General features: G+C 37.5%; 1 protein-coding gene across 4 annotated transcripts in view; it reads right to left on the bottom strand.

Moving 5' to 3' along the window:
* MAP2K5 (mitogen-activated protein kinase kinase 5) overlaps positions 1-24,248 on the bottom strand; it is a 292,452-nt gene that overhangs the window by 83,979 nt on the left and 184,225 nt on the right. For all 4 annotated transcript variants that reach the window (XM_043988207.1, XM_043988206.1, XM_043988208.1 and 1 more), the window contains one exon: positions 9,917-9,946. In XM_043988207.1, the coding sequence (XP_043844142.1) occupies positions 9,917-9,946 (30 nt within the window). The remainder of the gene's footprint in view (positions 1-9,916; positions 9,947-24,248) is intronic.

Below are 24,248 nucleotides of genomic sequence, written 5' to 3'. Positions count from 1 at the left end.
TTCCATTCCAATTTTTCCATCAGTTTGATTTGTTTGCCTCCACATTTGCATCCACGAGCCTCAGGTCACCATACCTTAATTGCTAAAGAGTTGAAGAGCCATCAACTCCAAGTCTGGCCCCAGATGAGCTGGCTCCCTGTAAGCTGAGTGATAATGAGCATCTGTCTCTACAGTTTCCTAAGCCTTCCATACCAAATGCTGATTATTGAAGGTAGATCCTCGTATGTAGTAAAAGTCTGTTGCTGTTGCTACTGTGGATAATCAGTGTTTGAAATGGTGATAGGATGAAGTGAATACCACTTTTTTTCTGTCAGCCCCAGAGCCTCCTGGGATAGTACTTTACCCACTTCTCTCAGTACTGAGTGGCAGTGATAATATAAGGGATACAATTATCTTGTTCAAAGTTCAAATTATCTTGAATCTTCTCTCACCTATTTCAAGTCTTCATAATGATGCGACAGGCTGAACATATGGTACAAAGAGGATGGAACCTGCATTCAAGAGGATTGGGTTCAAATCCTGCTGCATTTTGTAGCTATGTGACAATGAACAAAGTCATTTAACATCTCTAATCTTCCATCTTCTCATCCTCAAGATGAAGGGGTTATACTCAATGACTTCTAAGGTTAGAAACAACTCTAAATCTGTGGTCATAAGGGGTCAAGGCTATGTGTGAAGGCCAGACTGGAAATGTTCTGAAATGCAAGTTTCAATGCTACTTTCATAATTTTGGACTTACAAGGGGTAAATGCCCTCATTCAATTATTTCAACTGTCCCATTCAAATGTAAAAATTCTACAGATAAGTCTGTATGATGTAACTGTGATTACCAGTGATAGATTATGTATCCAAACCAGAGATCATAAAAAAAAGCTTTTGTGGGGCTAGTGATATAACTCATTTTAGCATTATCTAGTGCAATCCAGGAAACCACCTGACAGAAATATAAGTAATAATGCTGCTTGGCCTTTGTTCATTCCTTTATGATTTTCAGTGCTTTTACATGAATGATCTCATTTGATCCTCAGGAAAATTCTGTGAACAGATAAATTTATCTTTCTATCCCAGGTGAATGACCTCTCCAAAGCAGGGTAGGAATATGCTGACGAAGCCTGGCAATGCTATCAAGCAGTTTTTCAAAAGCAGCAGGTTCCTGTTAGCTCTGAGCTACCCACTATGACATTTTCAAAAAGGAAAAAAAAAAGGAAGGCTCCCCATTGAGGTATATATGCCAATTATCCTCATGGGAAGGCCTTATATTTTAAAAGTCAGAGTTGGAAGAGACCTTAGAGATCACCTAGTTCAATCCCCTCATTTTATAAATGAAGAAACAGACTCAGAGAAAGCATGGCTCTTTGCCAAGGCAACAGAGGCAGGAAATAAAGGAGTCAGAATTTGAATATGAGGGACTCAATTTGGGGTCATCTGTCCTTTGACTTTAAGTTCAGTGCTCTTTTCTATTGTCCCCTAAGGATTCCCTATAGGAAGGTGGCACTGACAATCTCCAAGGGAAATGTAAAATTCTCAAAACAAAACTGATTTAACTTTTAACTTTAAAAACATAGATATATCTATCACACTGCCCTGTAGGAGGTGTTATAAAATGAAACCATTGGCTAGTCTCAGCCCTGAAGAGTTGGGGATGCTAAAAAAAACCAAATGAAGACAAATGGGGAATCTTACATTTCTATGCTATCTGTCCTTTCAAGGGGACCCCTCTTGACTCAAGAATATTGTTTCTGTTCTATTTCATATCTCTGCAAAAAAACAACAACTATATACACCAAAATACCAAGACATTCTGAGAAGTGGGTAATACAAATAAAGGAAAATGAAAGTAGCATATACTGGTCATGGAAGAGTTTCATGTGGCCCTTGGATTCCTCCATGACATTTATTTATCTTATTTCACAGTGTGAAATGGCAATAAGAATATATTGGGTAACTAAGGCAAAAAGTAGAGGCTGTGAATTGAAACATGAGCCATCATCTCATTTGGAGATTGAAAAAAAAAGTTGTGGGATACCATTTTTACTTCGGGCTCAAGGTGAGTATCTGAAGCCAGAAATAATTGCCATTTTTCTTCCCCCTCTTTTTTTTTGGGGGGGGGGCAGGGCAATGAGGGTTAATCACACAGCTAGTAAGTGTCAAGTGTCTGAGGTCAAATTTGAACTCAGGTCCTCCTGAATCCAGGGCTGGTGCTTTATCCACTGTACCACCTAGCTGCCCCGCCCTTTTAAAAAATACTTAACTTTGAACAATTAGATCCTTGTAACACAAGGAAAAGCCCCATGCTGCAAACAGTAAAAGTACATGCAAATGAAAGGGCTTATTCTGAGTATAATTACTTCCCAAGGAGGCAAAATGTCTAGTCATAGATTTCCATTTTGGGTTGGCCCCGATACTCTTAGATATGAGTGGGCTTAACCATAGACAAATTGATTAAGATGATAATACTTCAGTAAAAATAAATTCAGAATGTAAAATGATATTACTAAACCATAAACCAAACTTTTAACATTGAGAATTTAACATATTAGCTAAGGTCTTTATGATATTATAATTAAGTGTAAAACATGAGTATTTGAGCATTAGCATTTGAAAAATGTTTAATGTTTTTTAAATGGCTCAAAGAAGACACACATTTTCTCCTATTATGAAAAAACACTTTACTCAGAGTCCAATTTATTACTACCAAATAAATGAATGTTTAAAAGACACTGTCAATTGACAACCCCCCCCCCCACCACACACCTCTCGACACATTAAAAAAGCTGATTTCCATGCCAAGTGAAACAAAATATTTTCTCCTTGACAAGCTGCTTACATTTAAATGAAAACAGGGCAAATCTGGTCAATAATATGGATTACATATAACAAAAAAAGACCTTAGATCACGTTAATACAAGGATCAGAAAGCAGCAACTTCAATTAAAACCACCCAATTATTTAGCCAACTTTAAAATACAACAAAAAAAAATTAATCTGTTTTAAATGGAAGTGCTTAGACAAGTAGCTTTTTGACCCATGAGTCCTTCTCACCAACAGGAATTACAATGAGGCAGGAATTTGCTGAAGCCGGGCAAAAACCCCCAAATCCAACAAATGGCCCCGGTATTAGTAATCAAAAGGCATTTGCAAAACATATTTCGTTGGTTAGTAGCAGGGGGTTCTGAAGCAGCCACCACCTACAGTTTAGTTCCTCTCATACTTTGAAATATAGCAGTATTGGAGATGAACACACATTTTCCATTAGCAGTAAACAATTGGAGGATTTTGCCTTTTAACAATGGGATGTTTTCATTTCTGTGCTGTCTGTAAAACATGCCAATACTAATGCTATTATGAATGTATGCCTTTCTTTTAAAATCCTCTATTATCCACTTATGTTTTCCTTGCATTTGGGATTTAAGAATGCCTCTTTATTGAGACAAGTAATATGTCATCATTTTGTTCAGCTAACAGGCCTGACAGCCCTGTCTCCTTGAGTTAAGAATAGTAGATCTCTAATTCTTACATTGCTGGCAAAAACTGGCAGAATAAATGGGAATTAGTCACCGAGTGGTAAGGTTTTTTTATTCTCAAGATTTAGATAATTTACCTTCGCTACAATTAAATTTGGCCAGAGATGGAGATTTTTAATAAAAATAATCTTGCCTGTACTTTGCAATAATTTATCTGAAAGCAATTCTTATGTGCTTTAACAAATAACATCTCTATTCATTCTTTCCCTTGTCTTTTTGATCCTTTTTCCTACTTATCATCTTCTTTATTTGAAACAGATTTTTAACAGATAATCTTGATCGTTACAACAATATCTTGCCTGCATTTTATTCAAATAATTCTTAAAAACAGCTTAAAAAGCCGTTTGGAATAACATCAAGCTTGCCATCAATCAAACGAAAAAATTCCGCTGGCGGTTGTATAAACATCAGATCAAGTCTGATGTCTTCAAGGATTTCAGAGTGAACCATAAAAAACTCCATTAACTTCTGACAAAGAATGCAAATTAATCACAACATGGGGTGAAATGAAATTAAAGGCTCTTTTCTAATCAATGACAAGGCAGGATGAAATATTTGTTACTCTCTCTGCACTCAGACTGCCTAGATGTTTGCACTTCCCCTGAAAAGCCCCAAATGTAAGGTGTGAGTACAGATTCACCCACAGTAGCTGTTTAGCCCTCCCCCCCAGAGCTATCTGCTTACAAGTCGTGGAGATTCACAAAACACACTAATCATCTGAATCTCAGGTGCATCCAATTTGTTATTCACACTCTCCCATGCCAGTGAAAAGCCTGGCGCAGACAGATGCACCAGGAACCCTAAATGACAGTTTTGGCCTCGGGAAGTTCGATCACTACAGCAAAATCTAGTACAGCCTCCAGGTGAAATGTCTGGAGCTCCATATGGAGCAGGGAAAATTAACAACAAGATGAAAATCGCTGCAGCAGCGGGGAGTCTGAATTTTGGGAAAAAAATGAAATTTAAAGATGAAGAAAGAGAAGTAATAAATTAATGGGGTGTGAAAACATTCAAAGCTTTACAATACCAGGGGCACTATTTGCTCAGATTTTTTCCTTTTTTTTTTTTTTAACTTCGGGTCATTTTGATGTAATTTATTAACCAAGATCAGGAATTGTAGCCAAAAGAAGAAAAACATTTTTTATACATACAAAAGTACTTTAAATACACTTGTGTCTAGATTATCTTCACTTTCCTCTAGTCTCTCACTTTCCAAATTTCCTACTGTCAAACAAAGTCCATCACTTGGGAATGCCTTCTTAATGGATTTACTAGCATCCTAATGTACTTGCACTGTGGTAAGGTTTGAATGTACAATGACGATTGTTAGCAGGCAATTCTTTTCATTTCTCCTAAATTGCATTGTCATTAAACAATCCATTGCCCACTATCATGTTTTTTAAGTCTACTGAATTTGGATCGACATGATTAACTGTACAATTTTAGTCCTCTTTCAGACCTGCACATTTTTGGAGATTAATCTTAGAACTAAATTGTATGAGAAACTACAATACCATACCATGTTTTTTTGTTTCTTTTTTAAAAATTACTTTCTATAGGGCCCACTGGAAAGTATACTTCATAAGCATACAAAGACTGATCCTATGGGTTTTCCTCAGAATTTCCTGGGTGACTGTCCATATATGGGAAAAAAGGCAGAAGACATAAGATAACTGTAACACCATCTACAATAGCATTACCTTCAGCCTGACTCATCTATATAATGGGCTTCTCCCAGGGCAAGGGAAGACCTAAGTGAAAGGCTGAGATGGGGTGGGGAAGATGGAGGAGGAAACATTTTTTTAAAGGTACAGGCTAAATGTTACATATTTATTCTTTAAATCAAATTTTATTTTTTAAAATTAATAGGGAGTGGGGGGCAGCTAGGTGGCACAGTGGATAGAGCACCGGCCCTAGAGTCAGGAGGACCTAAGTTCAAATCCGGCCTCAAACACTCAACACTTACTAGCTGTGTGACCCTGGGCAAGTCACTTAACCCCCAATTGCCTCACCAAAAAAAAAATTAATAGTGATTTATTTTTCTCTCCCTCCTACCTCCTCTCACCCCCATTGAGAAAAAAAAATTAACAAAAAACCTTTTGGCCATATTTAAGAATATATGAATCATTCTGCATACTGAGTCTACACCTCTCTGTCAGGTACTAGACATAGGACATTTTTGAAATTATAGCTGGATTCAGCCATGAAACCTAAGGATTTGGGAATGAGAAAGCAAAGGGGTTGGTAGCTACCACATGTAGGGGACCAATGCTTAGCTGGAGTATCTTCAGGGATATTCTTGTTGGTAGAAGGAATAGGTGCTGCTTCTGCTAAGGCTGGAAGAAGAGGAATCCTTTGCTCCTTGCAAGTCCCCTGTGCACCAAAAATCTTCACAACCTTCAGTGGACCTTTGCTGACCTTAATTTAGGTAGGATGTGAAGTTGGGAACTAATAATGTGGTGCCACAAGGCACCTTTGGTACTTTCATATGCATTATCTTGTTTGATCCTTACAACTTCCCCACCAGGTGGGTGAGATATATATTATCACCTTCATTTTGCAGATGAAGAAACTGAGGCCCAGGGAGGTTACAAAGTAAGAGCCAAGGCCCAAGGTCATAGAATAAGTTAAGTGGCAGAAAGCTGGTCTCTTAACTTCTACATTCTTTTCATTAGTTCACTCTTCCGTAAGTTAAAACCTTACGACCTGGTCTGATGTCCAGCTCAAGTTGTATTCTCATCTGGAGAAGAAAATGTCCAGGCACAGACCTTATAAGTGATCATCTCCATCTGCCCAACCTGAAGCATATCTAGCCCTCTGATAAAATGAAGATACTTTTTATTTCTCCTCAGACTACTCACCTTGGCCAATAACATATCACACATGGCCATACAGCCTCTGTCCAAGCCTAGGGAAAGAGTAGACTTGGACCAGTGAGTAAATCAAACCTAACTTTGCCTAGCCATTTTGGATGACAAGACTCTTCATTAGTATGTGACAAAATATCACTTAGGAATGGATGTATCAGATGAGTCAGGGCAATGAGTTAATGATACCAAATCTTGCCACCGCTAAGCCAGTTATAGGAATCTGAGAATAAATGACAAGATAAAGCAGACTTGGTTCATTAGACCACTCACACTACTATTACTATGCCAGACACTTTTATTGTAAGGACATCTCATTCTGTTTCAAAGGAATTCTATTGCAAAGGTCTTTAATTAAAATAGAGGAAAGGGCTAGCCCATAAACTACTCATCAACAGGCCAGAGAGACATTGTGATAAAGTGAGCTGAATCCTGCCTCCCCAACTCTTACTAGCTGTGTGACCATGGGCAAGTGACTTAAAATTATGCCTATTTCTTCATCTGTAAAATGTAGATAATAATATTGTAATACCTCTTATGGGGCTGTTATGATGGTCAAATGAAATAATGCATGTATGAACCTTGTACAAAACTTAAAACACTATGTATAAATATCAGCTACTACTATCATTGCTATTATCTATTCATTCATAATCCCTTGGATTCCACATTTCAAAAGGATATTTTTCATATCTAAATCTATTGATGAAATATTTAAAGATTCAAACACTACCTTGGAAATATCAGGATAGCAAAAAATGGTAGCTCTATTCGATTTAAGCTTTGAGTTCTGGAATGGGCCCAAGGGTTGAGGAAGGGAGTATTCTCAGTCTAAAGAGATTTTTCCTCGGGCCACTCAATAGTCACTTTAAGGCCAGAGATTTTCTCTGTATTCCTGGACCTATGATTATAAGAGGATTTTCCCCTCTTCCCACTGGCCCCAGATGGATCTAGCTCTAAACCAGTAGGATTTTGGATAGAATCTTTTGACAGGTCAGGTAAGAGAGATGTTTTTCTACTTCACACCTGGACACATATAGGAAACTTCATACAGGAAGGGTGCAGAAGACTGAGTCAGTGCATGGGATAAGACAGAGGTACTGAATGAAGTCAGGAGTCATGGAATTGATCAATACTTGGCGTAGTCAGTCCCAGTAGGAGTCAGGACTTGGGTTCTATCACTGCTAGTGACTCGATTTGCATACTCAGGGATCTGTGGCCTCAGGAATTCTTATACACAAATAGCCCTTTGTCCACAAAGCTATTCTGCTAATCCTCAGTATCACATATCATCCAATGGTAGGGCTTGGAGTAAGGAGAGAACTGGATTTGAATATTGCCTCCAATCTTTACTAGCTGTGTGATCACCGGGCAAAGTCACTCAGCCTCCCTGGGTCTCAGTTTCCTCGTCTTTAAAATGAGTGTAACAATACATGTAGTATGAGTGGTGTTGCCTAAAGAGTTTTAATTACTATACTACACAGCTTTCATTGCCTTAGAAATAAGCACAAATACTATTTGTGTCTCTTGTTACATCCTTTTTTTGGCCTGAGTAGAAGAGGTTAAAGAAGCGCCCCCTCCCCCCCCCCCCAGCTTACATGATACTCCACCACGAGGCTGAGCAATTGGTAAAATTCAAATTGTCAACCGAAAGCACAGCATAAATCATTGCTGGCTTTGAGCAAGGAGACAAAGTTTTGTTTGTAACTTTAGTTCTGGAAAACAGACCTGAAGGGGTCAAAGGTTGTTTCTAATAAAATCTCTATTTGGTGACAACACTCAATCAGAAGTCAAGGAAAACTGCTTCTCACTATTCTGGCATAAAGGTCAGTGCTAACTAGGGAGTTCAGTGTATTTGAATTTTCCAACTTCCACTTGACCGATCAAGTAAATGTGTATTTAGACATTAAGAAAAAAAATGCCCAGTAGGTGCCCAATAGACCAGAATTGCTACCATGTATGCACTGTCAGGGTATGGGGCCTTTTTCAAAGTTCTGTCTTAGTCTTTAACTCTTCATGTCTCATAAGCTATCAGCCATTTTTATTTTAAAATAAACGTGGACATCCCAAGCATATGGTAATGGCTTCATCTTTTGTCATCTTCAGAGTACTGACCACAAATTTTGTAGATGAAGCCTTGTGTTCTTTTTCAGTTTTGAGAGTTGAAATAAAGTGTCTTAAATAAATGATTTAAAATTTACTTGCCAATGTAGAGGTCTGGCCATAAATTTAATCCAGATTCATAATCTATATTATGCATATTACATATATATGCATATGTTGAAAATACAATATGGTACACTAAAATTTTGTTCAAAATCAGTGTTAGCACGCAAACAGGCTGGTAACTTTGAGGTATTTACTCTAAGGAAGAAGTTATGGTTACACAAAGGAGCTGGCCAGCAGGAGAAAGATGGCTCCAATGCTGTGATACAACCTGCTAACAACCTGGACAGTCTCTCCTAGCCATCAGACAGCTTGAGCTTTCAAAAGGACAGGAAACAAGAGGTCTCCCACATGGGTGCCTAGAGAATTTGTTTAAAACAGCTTATAAAGATGGTAGAGAGAATGAGTTCCATCCTATTATTCAATAACCACGGTTGTGATGCATCTGCATAATCTAACCACGCATAAATTAGTATGTGTAATACAACAGTTATTTGCATAATAATAGCAAGTTAATAGATGCTTAAAGAGCAGAGACCAACACCACCTTTAAATCAGACATGCCTCCAGGCACTCTGGCCTGTACAGACCAAGATGCCAGGAAAACAGTGAGTGTAAACCAGAGGAAAACATTCAAATTATTCATTCGATACCCACCCACCCCTCCACCCCTTGGGTATTTCACTTAATTTTGTCCTTTTACAATGGGGAATTATTTTCAAACTAAGATGTAGCTTATATTTTTAGTTCTGACATATCTTTGTAATAAATATCTTGAAGCAATGTTTAGAATCTAGTCATTAATGTTAGTGTATCGAAGAATCTATGTTCTGAAATGGGGGAATGAAGGGGTGAGGAGCAAAGAATAGGGAAGAGGACAGGAAGAGATGCAAAATCAAGCTCCCTTATAAAATCTGGTGCCCATTATATTGAATTGGATTACCAAAACACTGAAACAATGACCTAGGCCAGATTCTTTCCCTCTTAGTCTTTCAATTCAAACCATTTCAATTAAATTCAAAATCCCAAAGAAGAAATCAGGGAAAGGGGGCTTTTCTTCCTCACTGCACAATGCAGGCATGTAGTGCAAGAACTGGGGCTGGAAAAAAACAATGCCAAAGTCTCACAAAGAAGCAGCGTGATTATTGCTTCCATCCCTCTCAGAAAAATAAAAAATATGAGTCAAAAAAAAAATAAAAAATCAATAGAGACTTCTAAATGACTCCTTTAAGATATCGCTTTTCAATTTAACAGGACAGATTTATTTGTATGTGGCTCAAATGTTCACGATTGCTCCCTGCACCTTCATACATAGGAATGAATGTCACAGTGGCGAATGGCAGTAATGAACAATCTTACCTGAGGATATGGAAACCTCCCAAGAGCAAGCTGGGAAAGGAAATAATATTTGTCTAGTTATAGATTTGCATGCAGGGTAGATTTCCTTAAGACAGACAAGTACTAAATTTCACAATTGTATCCAGCAGAACAAACCATCCCTCCTCCCTCACCATGTTAAACACTTGACCTAAAAATAATCTGTAATCCCATTAAAAACTGTATTTAGAATGGACAATTAAATGGACAGTGTTATTTCCTTGATGCAATGTTTTACTTTAATGTCTTAAAATTTCCTTAAAATTTTCTCTCTGTAATAACATCAATTATGCAAACATCATTTAGACTTACATATGTGTACTGACATTTAAAAGTAATAACTATATAGTTGAATACTTACCAGTTTCTTAATAAGTAATTAGCTGATTTTAATATAGTGATTTGCATATGTTAACCCATTTTATCTTGGTGAGGGTCCTGTGAGGTGGATGTTACTAATACCCCCACGTTACAAATGAAGAAATTAAGGCTCTAAAAGTTATGCAACTTGCCCAGACTGACATGATTGGTGTCTGAGGCTGAATTTGAACCCAGGTCTTCTTGATGCTAAGTCCAACATTCCTGTCACTATGCCTCTAATGGAATGAATATATTACTACAGAAATACTTGTCAAATTAGGTAACCTTTCATAGTCTTGACTTTCCATTTATAAAATGGGAATAATTATTCCTAAGGTACCTATCAAGTATTTCATGACTTTGGAATGTACTAGAATTACAAGCATATTGTAATGATACAGCATTCTGAGAGCTCTTAGTGATTTTTCAGCCATTTAGCTGTTGATATGGGAAAAATATATTTCAAGATTGTGAAGCCAGGGCAAGAAAGAGAAGAGAAACATGAAGACTGACCTAGAGGCTGAGATTAGAAGTCTAGTAACTATTATTGCCATAGATATAATCTATTATTTGTAAATTGCTTAATCTTGGTCCTTTGTTCCTCATTAGCAGAGGAATAATTTACCCAAGAAAAGGAAGTGTGACTATAAAGCTATACTTTTTTTTTTTAAAGCAAGTGTACCACAATTTTCACATTTAAGTAAGTCATATCCTTTAGTCACCTTGAAAAGTTATACGATATATGTCACTGCATAAACATTTTGTAAGTCCTCTAGTGGAATTGCTCTCAGAGTCACAAAAAGCTAGTCTCATTACTTTTATGGCTATACCCCATTCTGGACCAGTAACTGTATTTTCCTGCTTGATCCCAAGCCTCCTACCTTAGTCACCTAGCACCAGATTCAGCCTTGAATGATAACTTCTTTGAGCACAAGAACTGTGTCTTACTGACCTTTTTTTTTCTTCATCTCTTCTAGTGTCTAGAATATGCTGTGCATTCATTACAACAGATTATAAGCTTTTTGAAGGCAGAAAATACTTTCCTTTTGTCATTGTTATCAACCTAGCAAATTGAAGGTACTCAATAAATGTTTGCTGGATTGGACTGCACAGAGGTATTCCTTAATAAATGATTATTGTTGAATGAGCCAATAAATTACTCTTAGTAGTTTCCAAATATTCTATCTATACACAAGGGTTTGAGCTTTACCAACACTGAAGACACATTTTAAAAATGCATATCGTAGTTTGAACAAAGGCAACAGAGTTAGATTAACTCTATAGTTTCCTAAAGTGATTACTCTGAAGAGAAAATATTCATTTAGATGAATCAGTTGTTGGATTTGTTGAATAAAGTCTTATTACATTATAGTCATATCTTATCTACCAAGGATCTATTAATGCACAATATTTCATGGGATAATAAAGTTAATGGAAAAAATTTTATTCTGCACTTTGCCCCCTTCCCAAAGTAAATAGAAAAGACACAATAAATGGGTACATCAGCAAAGCTTTAAATAGGTGTTTTTTTAGCTTGCTTGTTACATGTCCACAAAATATCTAAAAGTGTGAAGTATGCTACTTTGTCCCCACATATTATATTGAAATACTGAATGTTCACCAAAATATTTTGTAAATACAGTGCTTCATGCCAGTGGGAGTTTGCATAATGATTCAGGAGGAGTCATTATGGGCTGTCATGTCAATACTATGTTGATTTAGGGTCTATACCACTCTCTACAGACATGACAGACAAGAATGACTCACTAAAAGCTGCTGCCTAGCACTATACTAATTTCTAGATTATATGTTTTGCATGTACTCTTTCTACAGAGTTAGAAAATTACTAAGAAAAATTTTTTCACCTAAAAAGACAAGATAAGGAAGAGTGCTGAATTTTATCTGGCTGGTTAGGGGGTAAGAACTTTCTTCAGAGAATAGCCTGGGCCTTATGCTAACTATATCAGAAAAAGATGCTGGTATCAATTCAGAGAACATTCTGTTGAAAGTGGACCCTGAATAGCCATAATACACTGATCTTTGGCTTTTAAGAGTTAAAGAAAAAGGGTCAGCTAGGTGGCACAGTGGATAGAGCACTGGCCCTGGATTCAGGAGGACCTGAGTTCAAATCCAGCCTCAGACACTTGACACTTAGTAGCTGTGTGACCCTGGGCAAGTCACTTAACCCTCAATGCCCCACCAAAAAGAGTTAAAGAAAATAAAGGGCGGGGGGACATGGAATGTTAAAAAGAAACAATGGAGGAAGCCCATTCTTCTCATGTGTTCAAAAAACAACCTCCATATTTCTAACCATCATCTATCTTCTCTTAAAAAGCTGGACTATGAGTAGACTTGGAAATAGTCACTTGCTTTTTTGGCTAGTGTAAGTCAAAAGTGGTGTTGGGTATCACTTTATGCTCACCCAGTTCCTACGGGCAAGAAAACTGGCTAATTAAAATTCAGGTTGGGTTGGTCAATTTGGGAGCCTTTCCTTACAAGTCCAGATTAGGTGCTTGGGGACAGGTGGCAGAGTTTGAACTCGTGAACTCATCACTCTGTGGCTAGCCACGCTTTATTTTTCTTGTACAGTTCTCTGACATCCCACTGAACCTCATCCCTCCCTGACAACTAGTCTCCCAGGAGGATCCCTTTCAAGGCACTGCATTTGCACAGGACAGGAGAATGGCTCCTTGTCCATGACCAGTAGAGGCCACCCTAATAGGAGTACAATCCTGCCCCTCTGCCCCCATTGCTTGTCACCCTTGGATATCTTTCCAGGAAGTAACATTCCTAACTTGTGGAAATAGGCAGTGGCACTATTGGAATGGCATTAAAAACCAATTCTAAGTCACAATGAGGAAGGGGGTCTCAACTCTCCATTCTTTCTGTGTTCCTGGGCCTAATGCAGCTGCAATATTTATACTTCACGAGATTTATCTGGTGGCAAAGCAGAAGGAAAATAATTATAGGCTGTACTACAATGGTAGACCAAGACAGCCCTTTAACAAACCCTTTTTCCAAGATGGTAAATAAGGGAAAGAGCTCTGAGCAGATAGTAGTGCATGAAGAACAAGTTCTTTATGGGGCTGTCAAAAGTTGTTTTTTTTTTTAAATCAATGAATCCACTATGGGGAAGAGAAAACATACACGATGGATGAAAATTTCAGAAATAGTCAAACACTGGCTCTGTGTCTTTTACCCCTACTGCTCTATTGATCTATTTGCATTCTTCTCTAATCCCTCCCCTCTTTTTTATTGTCAAGGTATTATAAATTAGAAAACTTACAAAAGAGAGTATGTAATCTTCCCTGAAATGGCCTGCAGATATGTCACTGTACTAAATGTGTTTCAGATTTAATGAAGCTTTAATGTCCTTTTTAATTTTGCCTGTTTCTGTATCACCAGGGGTCGAGCAAGGCAATCAGCACTCAAGAGGGTGGTTTGGTTTAAAACTAGGAAAAAACTCATTTGCTTATGAGTTGCACTGTATTTTCTTAATTAAATTTACTGAGTAAAATGGTTTAAGTTCAGCCAACCAATGACCTCTGTATGTAGATTTAGATTTATAAATAGGTTAACAGTTAAAGTAAAGAAAAAAAAGAATCCCAACAAAGCAAACAGATTAAGGCTGTGCCAATAGAAATTTTTGCTCCCTTTATCATCTTTACAAAAGAAGCATTTAAATATAGGCAGCTTAGGTCCAATAAAAAAGTACACTTAAAAATATAGGAGCTCACAAGCAATAGCAATCTATCAAAAGACTCACTTCCCCTCCACTCCCAGGAGGGGGGCAGCTCACAACACAGAAGCCCTGGAAAAGCTTCATTCCCCCCCCTTTCTCCAGGATCCTATTTAGCATTTGGGGTTTTTGAAAGTGCATTTTGATTCCAAATACTTAAGATTCAGCAAACTGCAGAATACTATGCTCATTGTGGGCAAGTTTATTATTTAAAAGGCAAAAAAGAATGTTCTAAAAACATCTACCAGTTGGGAATACATTTAAATAACACCAAGCTGCTAATATTTTATTGTAAAACTAGGAATGTTCTCTGAGTTTCTTCTCTTACAGAGCTCATCACACTGGGGATTCATCTCATTCCTAAGAGTATTGGTTTGAGGCATTTTAATATGGTTGAATTTGAAAATCTGAAACTCAAATATGTGTAGGATAATGATAATTGAGAGCAAAGTAGAAGGCAGAAATTCTGCAAAAATGTAAGCTAAAAAGTTAGGAAAGGAAATTTTTATTTAGCCAAGCAACCTTGCTAATAAGAATTATCTTCATTGCTTAAAGTACAAATGACAAAAGACAACACATACTGTCATTGGAAAACAAGTGAAAGGAAGTTTGGGACATATATTTAGGTGATGAAGTCTCCTTAGTTTATCAACTACACTGGTGCCAGTAGTTTTAAAATTTACAGTTATGCTGAAGAGCATGGGATCTTTTTTTTTATTCTTAATTTAGATACATTCTATGTTTCTCGGCATAACTGCAAATTGAAAATAAGCACTTACCATATAGCCAGTGATCTAGCTGAAGGAGGACTTTATAGTCTGAAATGTTCTAAAATTTGTTCTTAATTACCTCGTGCACATTTTACACAATTAAATTTCCATCTAAGGATTTTGCATTTAGATTGTGTGCTGCCGTTAAACCCTCATTTTATAGAAAAGCAGCAGCCAGTCTAAAACATTCAGACATGGGGAAACTTTCAAAAATCAGACTTAACTACTGGATTACATAAAATTCCCTAGGTGAGATTTCATTCCAAGACCAATTTACTCACTCCTAGATAGATCGTTTAAATCATCTGAAACTATGCTGGCGAAGGACCTTAATAAATATTAAATACCTCAAAATCTACCCTAAGATTTTACTTTCCCTCTCATATATCAATTTCACTGTCCTCTTATTGCATGGTAAAAAAAAAAAATCCAAAGGATATCACAGCAATTTACCAGTGTTAAAGTGCTTCCGTGGTTCAACTGACAACAAAGAAGAGCAGAAACACAAAGCATCTTGAAGTAGGGTTTCAATTAAATGTGGAGGATTTAGTAATGCAGGACCAAAAAAAAAAGAGTTACAAATTAATTTAATCTTCTGCCTATAGTTTGCAGCTGCACTCCAAAGTGTCTGGGGCTTAAGAACAAAGCCTTGAATGGCCTCGGAGTGAGGATAGCTTCAATTTTTAATGTATAACGCCATTAGCTGATAACTTGTGGAATCTGCAACCCCTGCGGAGGGGCATAAGTGCGAGTAACAGAGACTGATGAAGTGACATATTTGTTCATGTCTAGAACTATGAGGAAGAGGGTTATTACTAATACCATCAGGCCCAACAGAAATATGCCCTAATAACCTTTGGGACGCTCTCCGTTATCAGTTTTACTACAACAAATATATTAAATTCAAAACCTAATTCACTTTAATTAAAGACAATTAGTTTGTTTCACTATTATTTTTTAACTTGTATGATATTAAAATACATTGCAAATTAAAGACAAGGCAATAAATATGACAATAGTGCCAGATTAGGCACTCCTTTCAACCTCTGGACTTTAGGAATGAAGTTTATTGCTAGTGTTTAATTAAGCGAATTTATAAGGAAACTTATTAAAATGATAGGGAAACATCTTTATTTTGTAGTATTTGGAGAAGAGCAGTGATCTTGTTAGTCTACTGCCAATGCTTTTTATTTTCCCATAATGCATTCTTCTAAAGGATCGCCAAAAGCTTCATTGCAAACAGAATTCTTGTCCTTGTTTTGTAGGAGGATGCCAAGGAGGTACCAGAATTTGCCCAACATCACACTGTGGGTTGGCAGCAGAACTTGTTAAATTATGAAGAATTTTGGGCTCCATTGATGTTTAGACAATAGTCAAATACCTTTTCTGCAAAAACTCCTGAAAATACAGTGTAGTCTTTATTATGCTGTAGAGAGAATGCTGTGCTCTCAGGAGATTTTCTTTGTGTGAAGGGTAAGGATCCCATCCTGACAGTTTGGCCCCTGCTCTATCTACATCACTCATGCTCTTTAACATACTGCAGTGCTTATAAAGAACAGTCAGAACATCTTTGCTAGCCTCTGCCTATAAAGCACAGTTCTAAGCGATGCCTTTGACTTGGGGGACCCAAACACAATAGTGCAAAAAAAAAAAAAAAACAACAGCATACTTATCTGTCATTCTAAATGTTCTGTTTTACCCAGTAAATTGCTAATAATAACTATAATACAGAAATGAAAGCATTACAAATAAATGCCTCTAATAGTATGGGTTTGTTTTTTTTTAATTAGAGATGAGCTTATTACAGTGGGTGCTTATATGGGGAGAGGGCAACAGTAATTCACAAGTACAATATCCTGATGTTGTTCCTTTAATTGCTGTATTTGTTTCACTGTTAAAAACGATTGCCCACTGTAGCCGAACTGTGAATGCTGGAAAGCATGATACATGGAGGTCTCAACCTGGGCAAACTGTACCTAAACTTACACTTTATTGCAGCTTAGTTCACAATCTTCACCTAATATAGGGTTACATCCCAGTGCAGCAGGAGGATAAATCATCCTGGAATATTACTCCAGCAAAGTTTAGCTGTGACTGGAGCATATGTGCTTTCGAGCCACTGAAGCAAAGGCCCATAAAATACACTAATTACTGGAAGTTATGGTCACTGAGTGATTGATAGCACTCTGCAAGGCAACTTCCTCATTTTCAGCTCTTCTGACGGGGCTCATCCGCCACATAGCAATTATTAATTCATGACCCACCCCTCAGGCACTAGTACCTTTACTTCTAATTCTCCGACTACCAAACTACTGCTACAGCTGGACACTGTCTTTCTTCATTGTGATGGCTGGGTAAGGATGATAAAAAGTGTGTTTCATGCTGAAGGCTACTACTTTGATTCTTTAAATGTTGGTCACGCCATATCTACCCCAAGAACACATATGCCCCACTGTTACTTCCCTTTTATAATTTCCTTCCTCGTTTCCAAAAAGGCCTAGTAACTCATCCATAGACCCAACAAAACAAACCTGTCTGAACACTCCCTTTGTAGAATATGAATGTTTAACTTAAATATAATCTTTCAGTTAACCTAGAGTAAACATGGGGCAGCTAGCAGTAGTTGTTAAAAAAATCTCCATGTTGAGACTCCCCAAATTGTAGCTTTAAAGACATTTTAATTGTTCCATGTTGATTTCCATCAGTGGCTCTATTCAGAGCACTGGTAATTACAATATCTGAGCATATAGCTAAATCTCTTCAAGTCACTTAAAATGGCTGTAAAGGTCTCTTTGTTAATCGTATTCTGTGCACTGAGGGGGATTGTAGTGAGAGATTTTGAATTAAAGAATGATATAGTTTACTCATGATGGATGAGAGCAAACATTTTATTTTTCCAAGTGAAAAGTGAATTCACTGCAAATATATCTGCACAGCTCAAAATGCACCAGAAAGGGTATTCGGTTTTCTTGTTAGAAGGAGGAGCAACAGATGGACAGATGGAATCTCAACCTATCTATCCTTTAATAGCCACTCAAGTCTCTCTCCACAAAACGTATCCAGATCACTCTATTCCATAGAGTTCTCCCCCTCCTCTGTGCTCACACCAATCACTGTCTCTACTGTTCATCTGGAAATACTTTATCTTGTCAAATCCTTTGTGTGTCTGGATTTGTTATTATTTATTTTTGTTGGTTTAAAAAAAGCAAACAAAACCTTGGCACATGTTTCCTCTTCAGAGACTAGTGTTTCATGATCTGGCATATGTTAAGATCACAGATTAGATGATTATAGATATAGGACTAGAAAGGACTTTAGAAATGATCTAGTCTAATGTGCTCATTTAAAAGCAGAGGAAATGTACATCCAAAGTGACTGAGTTGGGTAAGTACGCTAGAGAGCCAGGATTTGAACTCAAGTCATGTGGCTTGAATTTCTGCACTATTTCCATTGTCCCACACTGGAGATGCATGGAAGACAAGAGTTACAAAGGGAAACTAGCATAAAGGATGTCATCAAAGAAATGTATGATTGAAAAAGAAGATGGGCTGTTCACATGACAAGAGGGTTAACTGACGGATGGCCCATGTCCCTCCTGCGGGATGGAGATACGGACAAGGTGTGCAGGAATGGATGGATCACTACAACCTGCATTTTTGGAGGGAATGCCCACATGGATGAAAGCATAGATGCAGTTGTCATTTGAGTGTTCCTTTTGTTAAAGTCTCACTATAGTGACTCCTCCTGGTGCACAAGAGACCCTGCTTTCTCAAAGGTTATGCCAGTGTAACACAAGCTCTGGAAGGACCCATAAAGTTGCAAAGGTGCTGAGTACAGGCTTGGTGATGGGCTGCGTCAACTGGTAGAAGATTATGCCAGATAAGTCTGGCAGAAGCTCATCACGTGATTTTTTTTCAGTCACAGCAATTTGTGAAGAGGTTCTGCTAAAGTATTGAAGGGTTCTGATCCATAGCCAAAATTCTAGCTTCTTAAACTGTGAGTTGCAACCCCACATGGGGTTGTACAACAATGTGGGAATCATGAAAAATTTGGCGACAGTAAAAGGTTATGTATACCTATTTTATATACCTATAAACCTGGGGTCATGTAAAAGTTTCTTGGGCAAAAAGGGGTCATGAGTGGAAAAGGTTTAAGAAGCCCTGGCCTAAATAACATATCCTTGAAGTATTGAAGTAAATCTTCTATGTATTTAGGGCTTGTCTAGCTGAATTATAAGCTCCTTGACGGTAAGGACATGTTATACTTCTTTGTATACCTCATGGTACTTGAAACTGAACCTCATTCAAGGTTCACATTAATTAAAAGGTGTTTGGTTTGATAAAAATGACAGTTCCATAATGTGCTTTTTATTCACACGATTCTTCACTGACATCTCCCCAGGGAGGTAGCATGGTAGAGTGGGAGAAATACTGGCTCTGGAAACAGAGGACCTGGGCTAAAGTCTCGGATTTGTCCCCTTCCTGCGTGACCTTGGGAAAGTCAGTTAACCCCATCCTGGGTCTGTTTCTTCATTTGTAAAACAAGGGGACTGGATTAGATGACCTCTAAGGTTCCTTCCAGCTGTAACCCTTTGATGATGGCCTCTCACAGGTAGAGACTGAACACAGTGACAAATACATTTGATTTTCATTTTACATATCTCTGATGAACATTAGAACCTCTTGATTTGAGTAACAGTGTTTGCCAGTCTCACACAGATGAGCCTTGCTTATTTGTCACTGTTATGGAAAGATATGTTAAAAAGGAAAATGACTATTCTTCATATTTAAGCATCACTAGTTAAATGGGTAGGTGTCTTTTTGAGTGTGGGGAGCAATGAGTGACTTGCCCAGGGTCACCCAGCAAGTAAGTGTCAAGTGTCTGAGGCTGGATTTGAACTCAGGTCCTCCTCAATCCAAGGCTGGTGCTTTATCCACTGTGCCAACTAGTTGCCCCCTGGGTAGTTTTTTTTTAAACTGCAGTGAATTTTCTTTGTTTAAATAAGGTTAAACTATGACAAGGAGAAAAGCTTAAGTTTGTACTACTCTAAAGCACTCAACTCTGTGTTTACTTCAACAAGTAATTGAAGTCTCCAATAGTGAAGGAACGATGCTTTTAATATATTTACATAATGTTCACCTTGTGTCTTCTAGTAGTTCATAGCCATTATCACAACAGGAATCTCTGGATGCATATGTCTGGGACAGGCATTCAATGCTCTTCTTTTCTAAATCTTTCTATCCAATGAGTCTTGTAACAATGCGCATCCAACTCTATGTTATATAGAGGACTAGCCTTCAAAATGTACCCTAATCTACATGGTTCTGATGATCTCTGAATATTGCAAAGTCAAGTTAATAGAATCAAGTGAGGTCAATGCCTTGTTTTGCTTAGTGCTAGGAACACAATGCACTGTCTGCTATTTTCCTGTATTCATGTTATTCATCTTTACCTTTGGGTAAGTTGGAACATGACACACACAGTAATTCAGCTGTAGATCAGGGGAAAGCTCCTGCTAGATTGCTACAAATGGCAGAAATCTGGAAGTCTCTTTTGCTGGTGTGCACCTATCTTCTACAAACATTGCTGTGTTATTTGTAAATTAGTTAGAAGACATATCAAAGACTAAGCTACCTTCTTCCTTCCCTTTAAACATATCACACAGGCATCAGATTTTACAAATAATGCCAGCTATTTTTGTCTATTTTCAATTAAACTTATACACAGAGCTTTAGGATTTGCAAAGTGTCTTATGAATATCGTCTCATTTGAGATGGCACTAGCATCTTTTTTTTTTTTTTTTTTAGTGAGGCAATTGGGGTTAAGTGACTTGCCCAGGGTCACACAGCTAGTAAGTGTTAAGTGTCTGAGGCCGGATTTGACCTCAGGTACTCCTGACTCCAGGGCCGGTGCTCTATCCACTGTGTCACCTAGCCGCCCCTAGCATCTTTTTTCTATCTATTTACTTGACCTCCTCTATGGTATAGTGGAAGGAGTACCAGAACAGGAGTCAGGAGAGCTGGGTTCTAACTGTTCACTTGTCTGGTGACCTTGGACAAGAATTTCTTGTTAAATACGTTTTACTAATGTTTTTTGTTTTTGTATCCCTTGGGGCAAGTTATAATATAATGAACCTTTATTACCTCCTATGTCAGATGGGGATGATAATACCAGTCCTATCCAACTCATTGCTGCCCAGTTGTTTCAGTCGTGTCTGACTGCTGGGTACTAATCTCTGCTTTGATACTTTTTATAATGGAGGGTAACAAGGTAGCCCAATGGATAGAGCACTGGGCCTGGAGTCAGGAAGACTAACCTTCCTGAGTTTGGATCTGGCCTCAGACGCTTCCTAGCTGTGTGACCCTGGGCAATCAACCAGCAAGTAAGTTTCTTCATTAGCTGCACTAGCACATAAGATCCATGCAGAAATCAGATCCAATTTCCATTTGTAATCCAGAGTTCATCCAGGGAAGAATAGGAAGTCTCTTCAACACAAATTTAAATAATCAGTACTTGCACAGACAGTGCCAACTCTGAGAATGGCTATTATGATATGGAAAGGCTGATAGCAATGGACTAAACACTTCCAACTTTTATTATCAAAGGACATCCAAAAATCATTAGTTATCAGCTACGTTTTATTAACAGACTTAAAAGTTGGCCCTTTTTTTCCGAATGGGCCAAAAAATGCATACCTCATAATCAAAGTTGAATGTTCAAATTTATCAGACTAATAATAACAGAGAGATGATATACCATTTGATATTTGTGATTTCTACTGCATATGTTGACTCTATGTTCAGGACATGTAGAGTACTGTTATATACTTTATTAAATAGAAACTATTCAGAACTGGTGACCATATTTAAATATTGTTAAATTTCCAAAGTATCCAGCTTAATGCTAGGTACTCAATAAAAGGTCAATAGATATTTTATAATATTTCAGAGGTCCTCCTCCACTAAAAAATCCTACTTTAAAGCCTCATCTGGGATCCAGAATGGTTCCTAGTTTCTTGAAGGATATGCTAGTGGAGCACAAGCTCTGACAGTTCTGACTACACCGGAAATGCTACAAAGGATGTCCCAAAAGCCTTAGTGTAACTTAAAACTTTAATAGTTTAAATAGCTTTAATAGCTTAAAACTGCACCAAGACTTTTTGGGACACTCTATATGTCTCATTGCCCAAAGACTAGCTGAGCTAGTTTGAAGAGATGAGTCATCAAAAGAAGGGCCATAGGAAGTTGAATATTTCTGCTCACATTTAGGTGAAGAGTGTGCTCATCTCCATAGGTAGAGACATTATCAAATTTTTCATGCATTTCTGGATATGGTAGGAATGCACATCAGAGAACAGTTATAGATAGATAAAAATGGATAACAGCTATTACTATTATGGTGGAGATTAGCGACATTTGGGATTATATGCCTAAACTCTGAGCAAAATATGGAAAAAAAAACCTATACTCTCAGACTTCCTTGGGAGGTCTGTCAGACAGAAAACTGGTCTACAAGACCTAAGCTATATAATATTTCTTATATACCTCCATTTTTATTTCGCCTAATTCACTGTGTCCTATGCATCTACTAGTAGTGTGAAGCATGTACACTTTTTGATGAGTCTGGCCTGACATTAATTTATTTGTTTTGCCATGATGGCAAACAGAACAATAAAGTTGGCTCTTAAGATTTGCCAAGAATATGGTTGCTATACAAGACTGCTTTTATTTCTCATATTAAAAACTTGAAAAAACAACAACACAGATATCTATGTATAACTCTGTTGTTTTCCATTTCCCCAACAAAAACTCACATTCTGGTTGAAAGCCCTGCCAAATGTCACTTAGAAAAATGAAGTAGTTCCATGATATAGAAATGCTAAGGGGGAAGGGGAAAAGGGCAGAAAAATCTCCAGATACATAACACATAGGTATATTTCTCCTATTATTACAACATAAAAAGGGAAACACAAACCTGAACATCAGTCTGTAAATCAGGATTCGGGCTCAAATAAGTATTATGGCAAAGAGATAAGGATCTGAAAATCTGGGCTTCAGAAAGAAGACTGCCATATAATTTACAGTGTCAACAATGAAAAGTAATTTTATACTGAAACTCAAAAAGGCATTTAAATGAAAATAAGAATGTTTTATGAAAAAGTCAAAATAGGCTTTGAATTTATTAAAGACCTGCAAATTTTTAAATTTACCAAAGTTCTATAAATATGGTGAGGTTGGATAAAATACTTGGTGTTAAAATACACAACAGTCTAGGGGCTATGCTTCTTATACCTCAGAAACATTTTCTTTATCTATTAACATTCAGTTACTTGGAAGTCTGGACAAAGTGAATTTAAAAAAAGAATTAAGCCAAATCAAAATCTCCCAAAAGGTCACTACTTAATTTTCTCATTGTGGATTTCCCCTACTAGCTTTGAGGCCAAGAAATTTGTTGCATTCCCACATAGTGAAGAAGGCAAGTCCAGTCAATACATGACAGCACTCATAGCACACATTTTTTTGGGGGGGGCAGGGCAATGGGGCTTAAGTGACTTGCCCAGGGTCACACAGCTAGTATGTGTCAAGTGTCTGAGGCCGGATTTGAACTCAGGTACTCCTGAATTCAGGGCCGGTGCTCTATCCACTGCGCCATTTAGCTGCCCCCTTCATAACATACATTTGACACAATATAGCTAAAAAGGCATGTGTTGCTTAGATGTGAAGGAGGTACTTAGGAAGGACTTAGGTGTAAATGGCTAACTCTACAGATATAGACATATCAAGGCTGAGCTTTTTAGATTTTTTTTTTTTAACTCAGTATAGAGAAGTCTAAAACTCTAGAATAAACTCTAGCTCTACTCTTTGCCGGTAGAATACAGCCCAGAAATACCACCTATCCCCACATCAATTGATGGTGTGACTTTAATGACCGTGACCTTGCATGGTGCCCTAAATATCTTCTTCACCTATCTTGAGACATTTTTCTAAACTGCTGTCCTTGCTTTCATCATTTAACACATCACTCAAGCCACTTCAATAAAACAGTGATCATGTTGAAGAGAGGTCTCAAAGGATCAGATGACATACCAATTAACAAAGCACACCAAGCCAAATTGTTCTGTGAGCTGGCTCAGGAGACAGCATAAAGTAGGAGAAAAACAAAGGGAGAGAGTGCACTTGAGTGAAAAGAGCAAAATACATGCACTAAAGATGTTTGCCCAATATCAGCTACAGTGTAAATGTCTGTCAGGATTGACGACAATCAGCCTAACAAGGTTTAAAATAGCCCTTCATATAGAATCCTAAATAAATAAAAAAAAAACATAAAATAAACTTTAAGGGTATGTTTATCAAGAACAAGAATATATTAAGGATTGAAATGTTTCCTTTTTTAAGGATAAATCTATTACTGGTATGAAGAATGGTAAATGCAAGACAAGGTAGCT

This window comes from Dromiciops gliroides, chromosome 2, assembly GCF_019393635.1.
Source record: "Dromiciops gliroides isolate mDroGli1 chromosome 2, mDroGli1.pri, whole genome shotgun sequence".
Lineage (NCBI taxonomy): Eukaryota > Metazoa > Chordata > Mammalia > Microbiotheria > Microbiotheriidae > Dromiciops > Dromiciops gliroides.
Note: the sequence above shows the minus strand (reverse complement) of the source record. Positions and strands in the feature narration are given on the sequence as shown.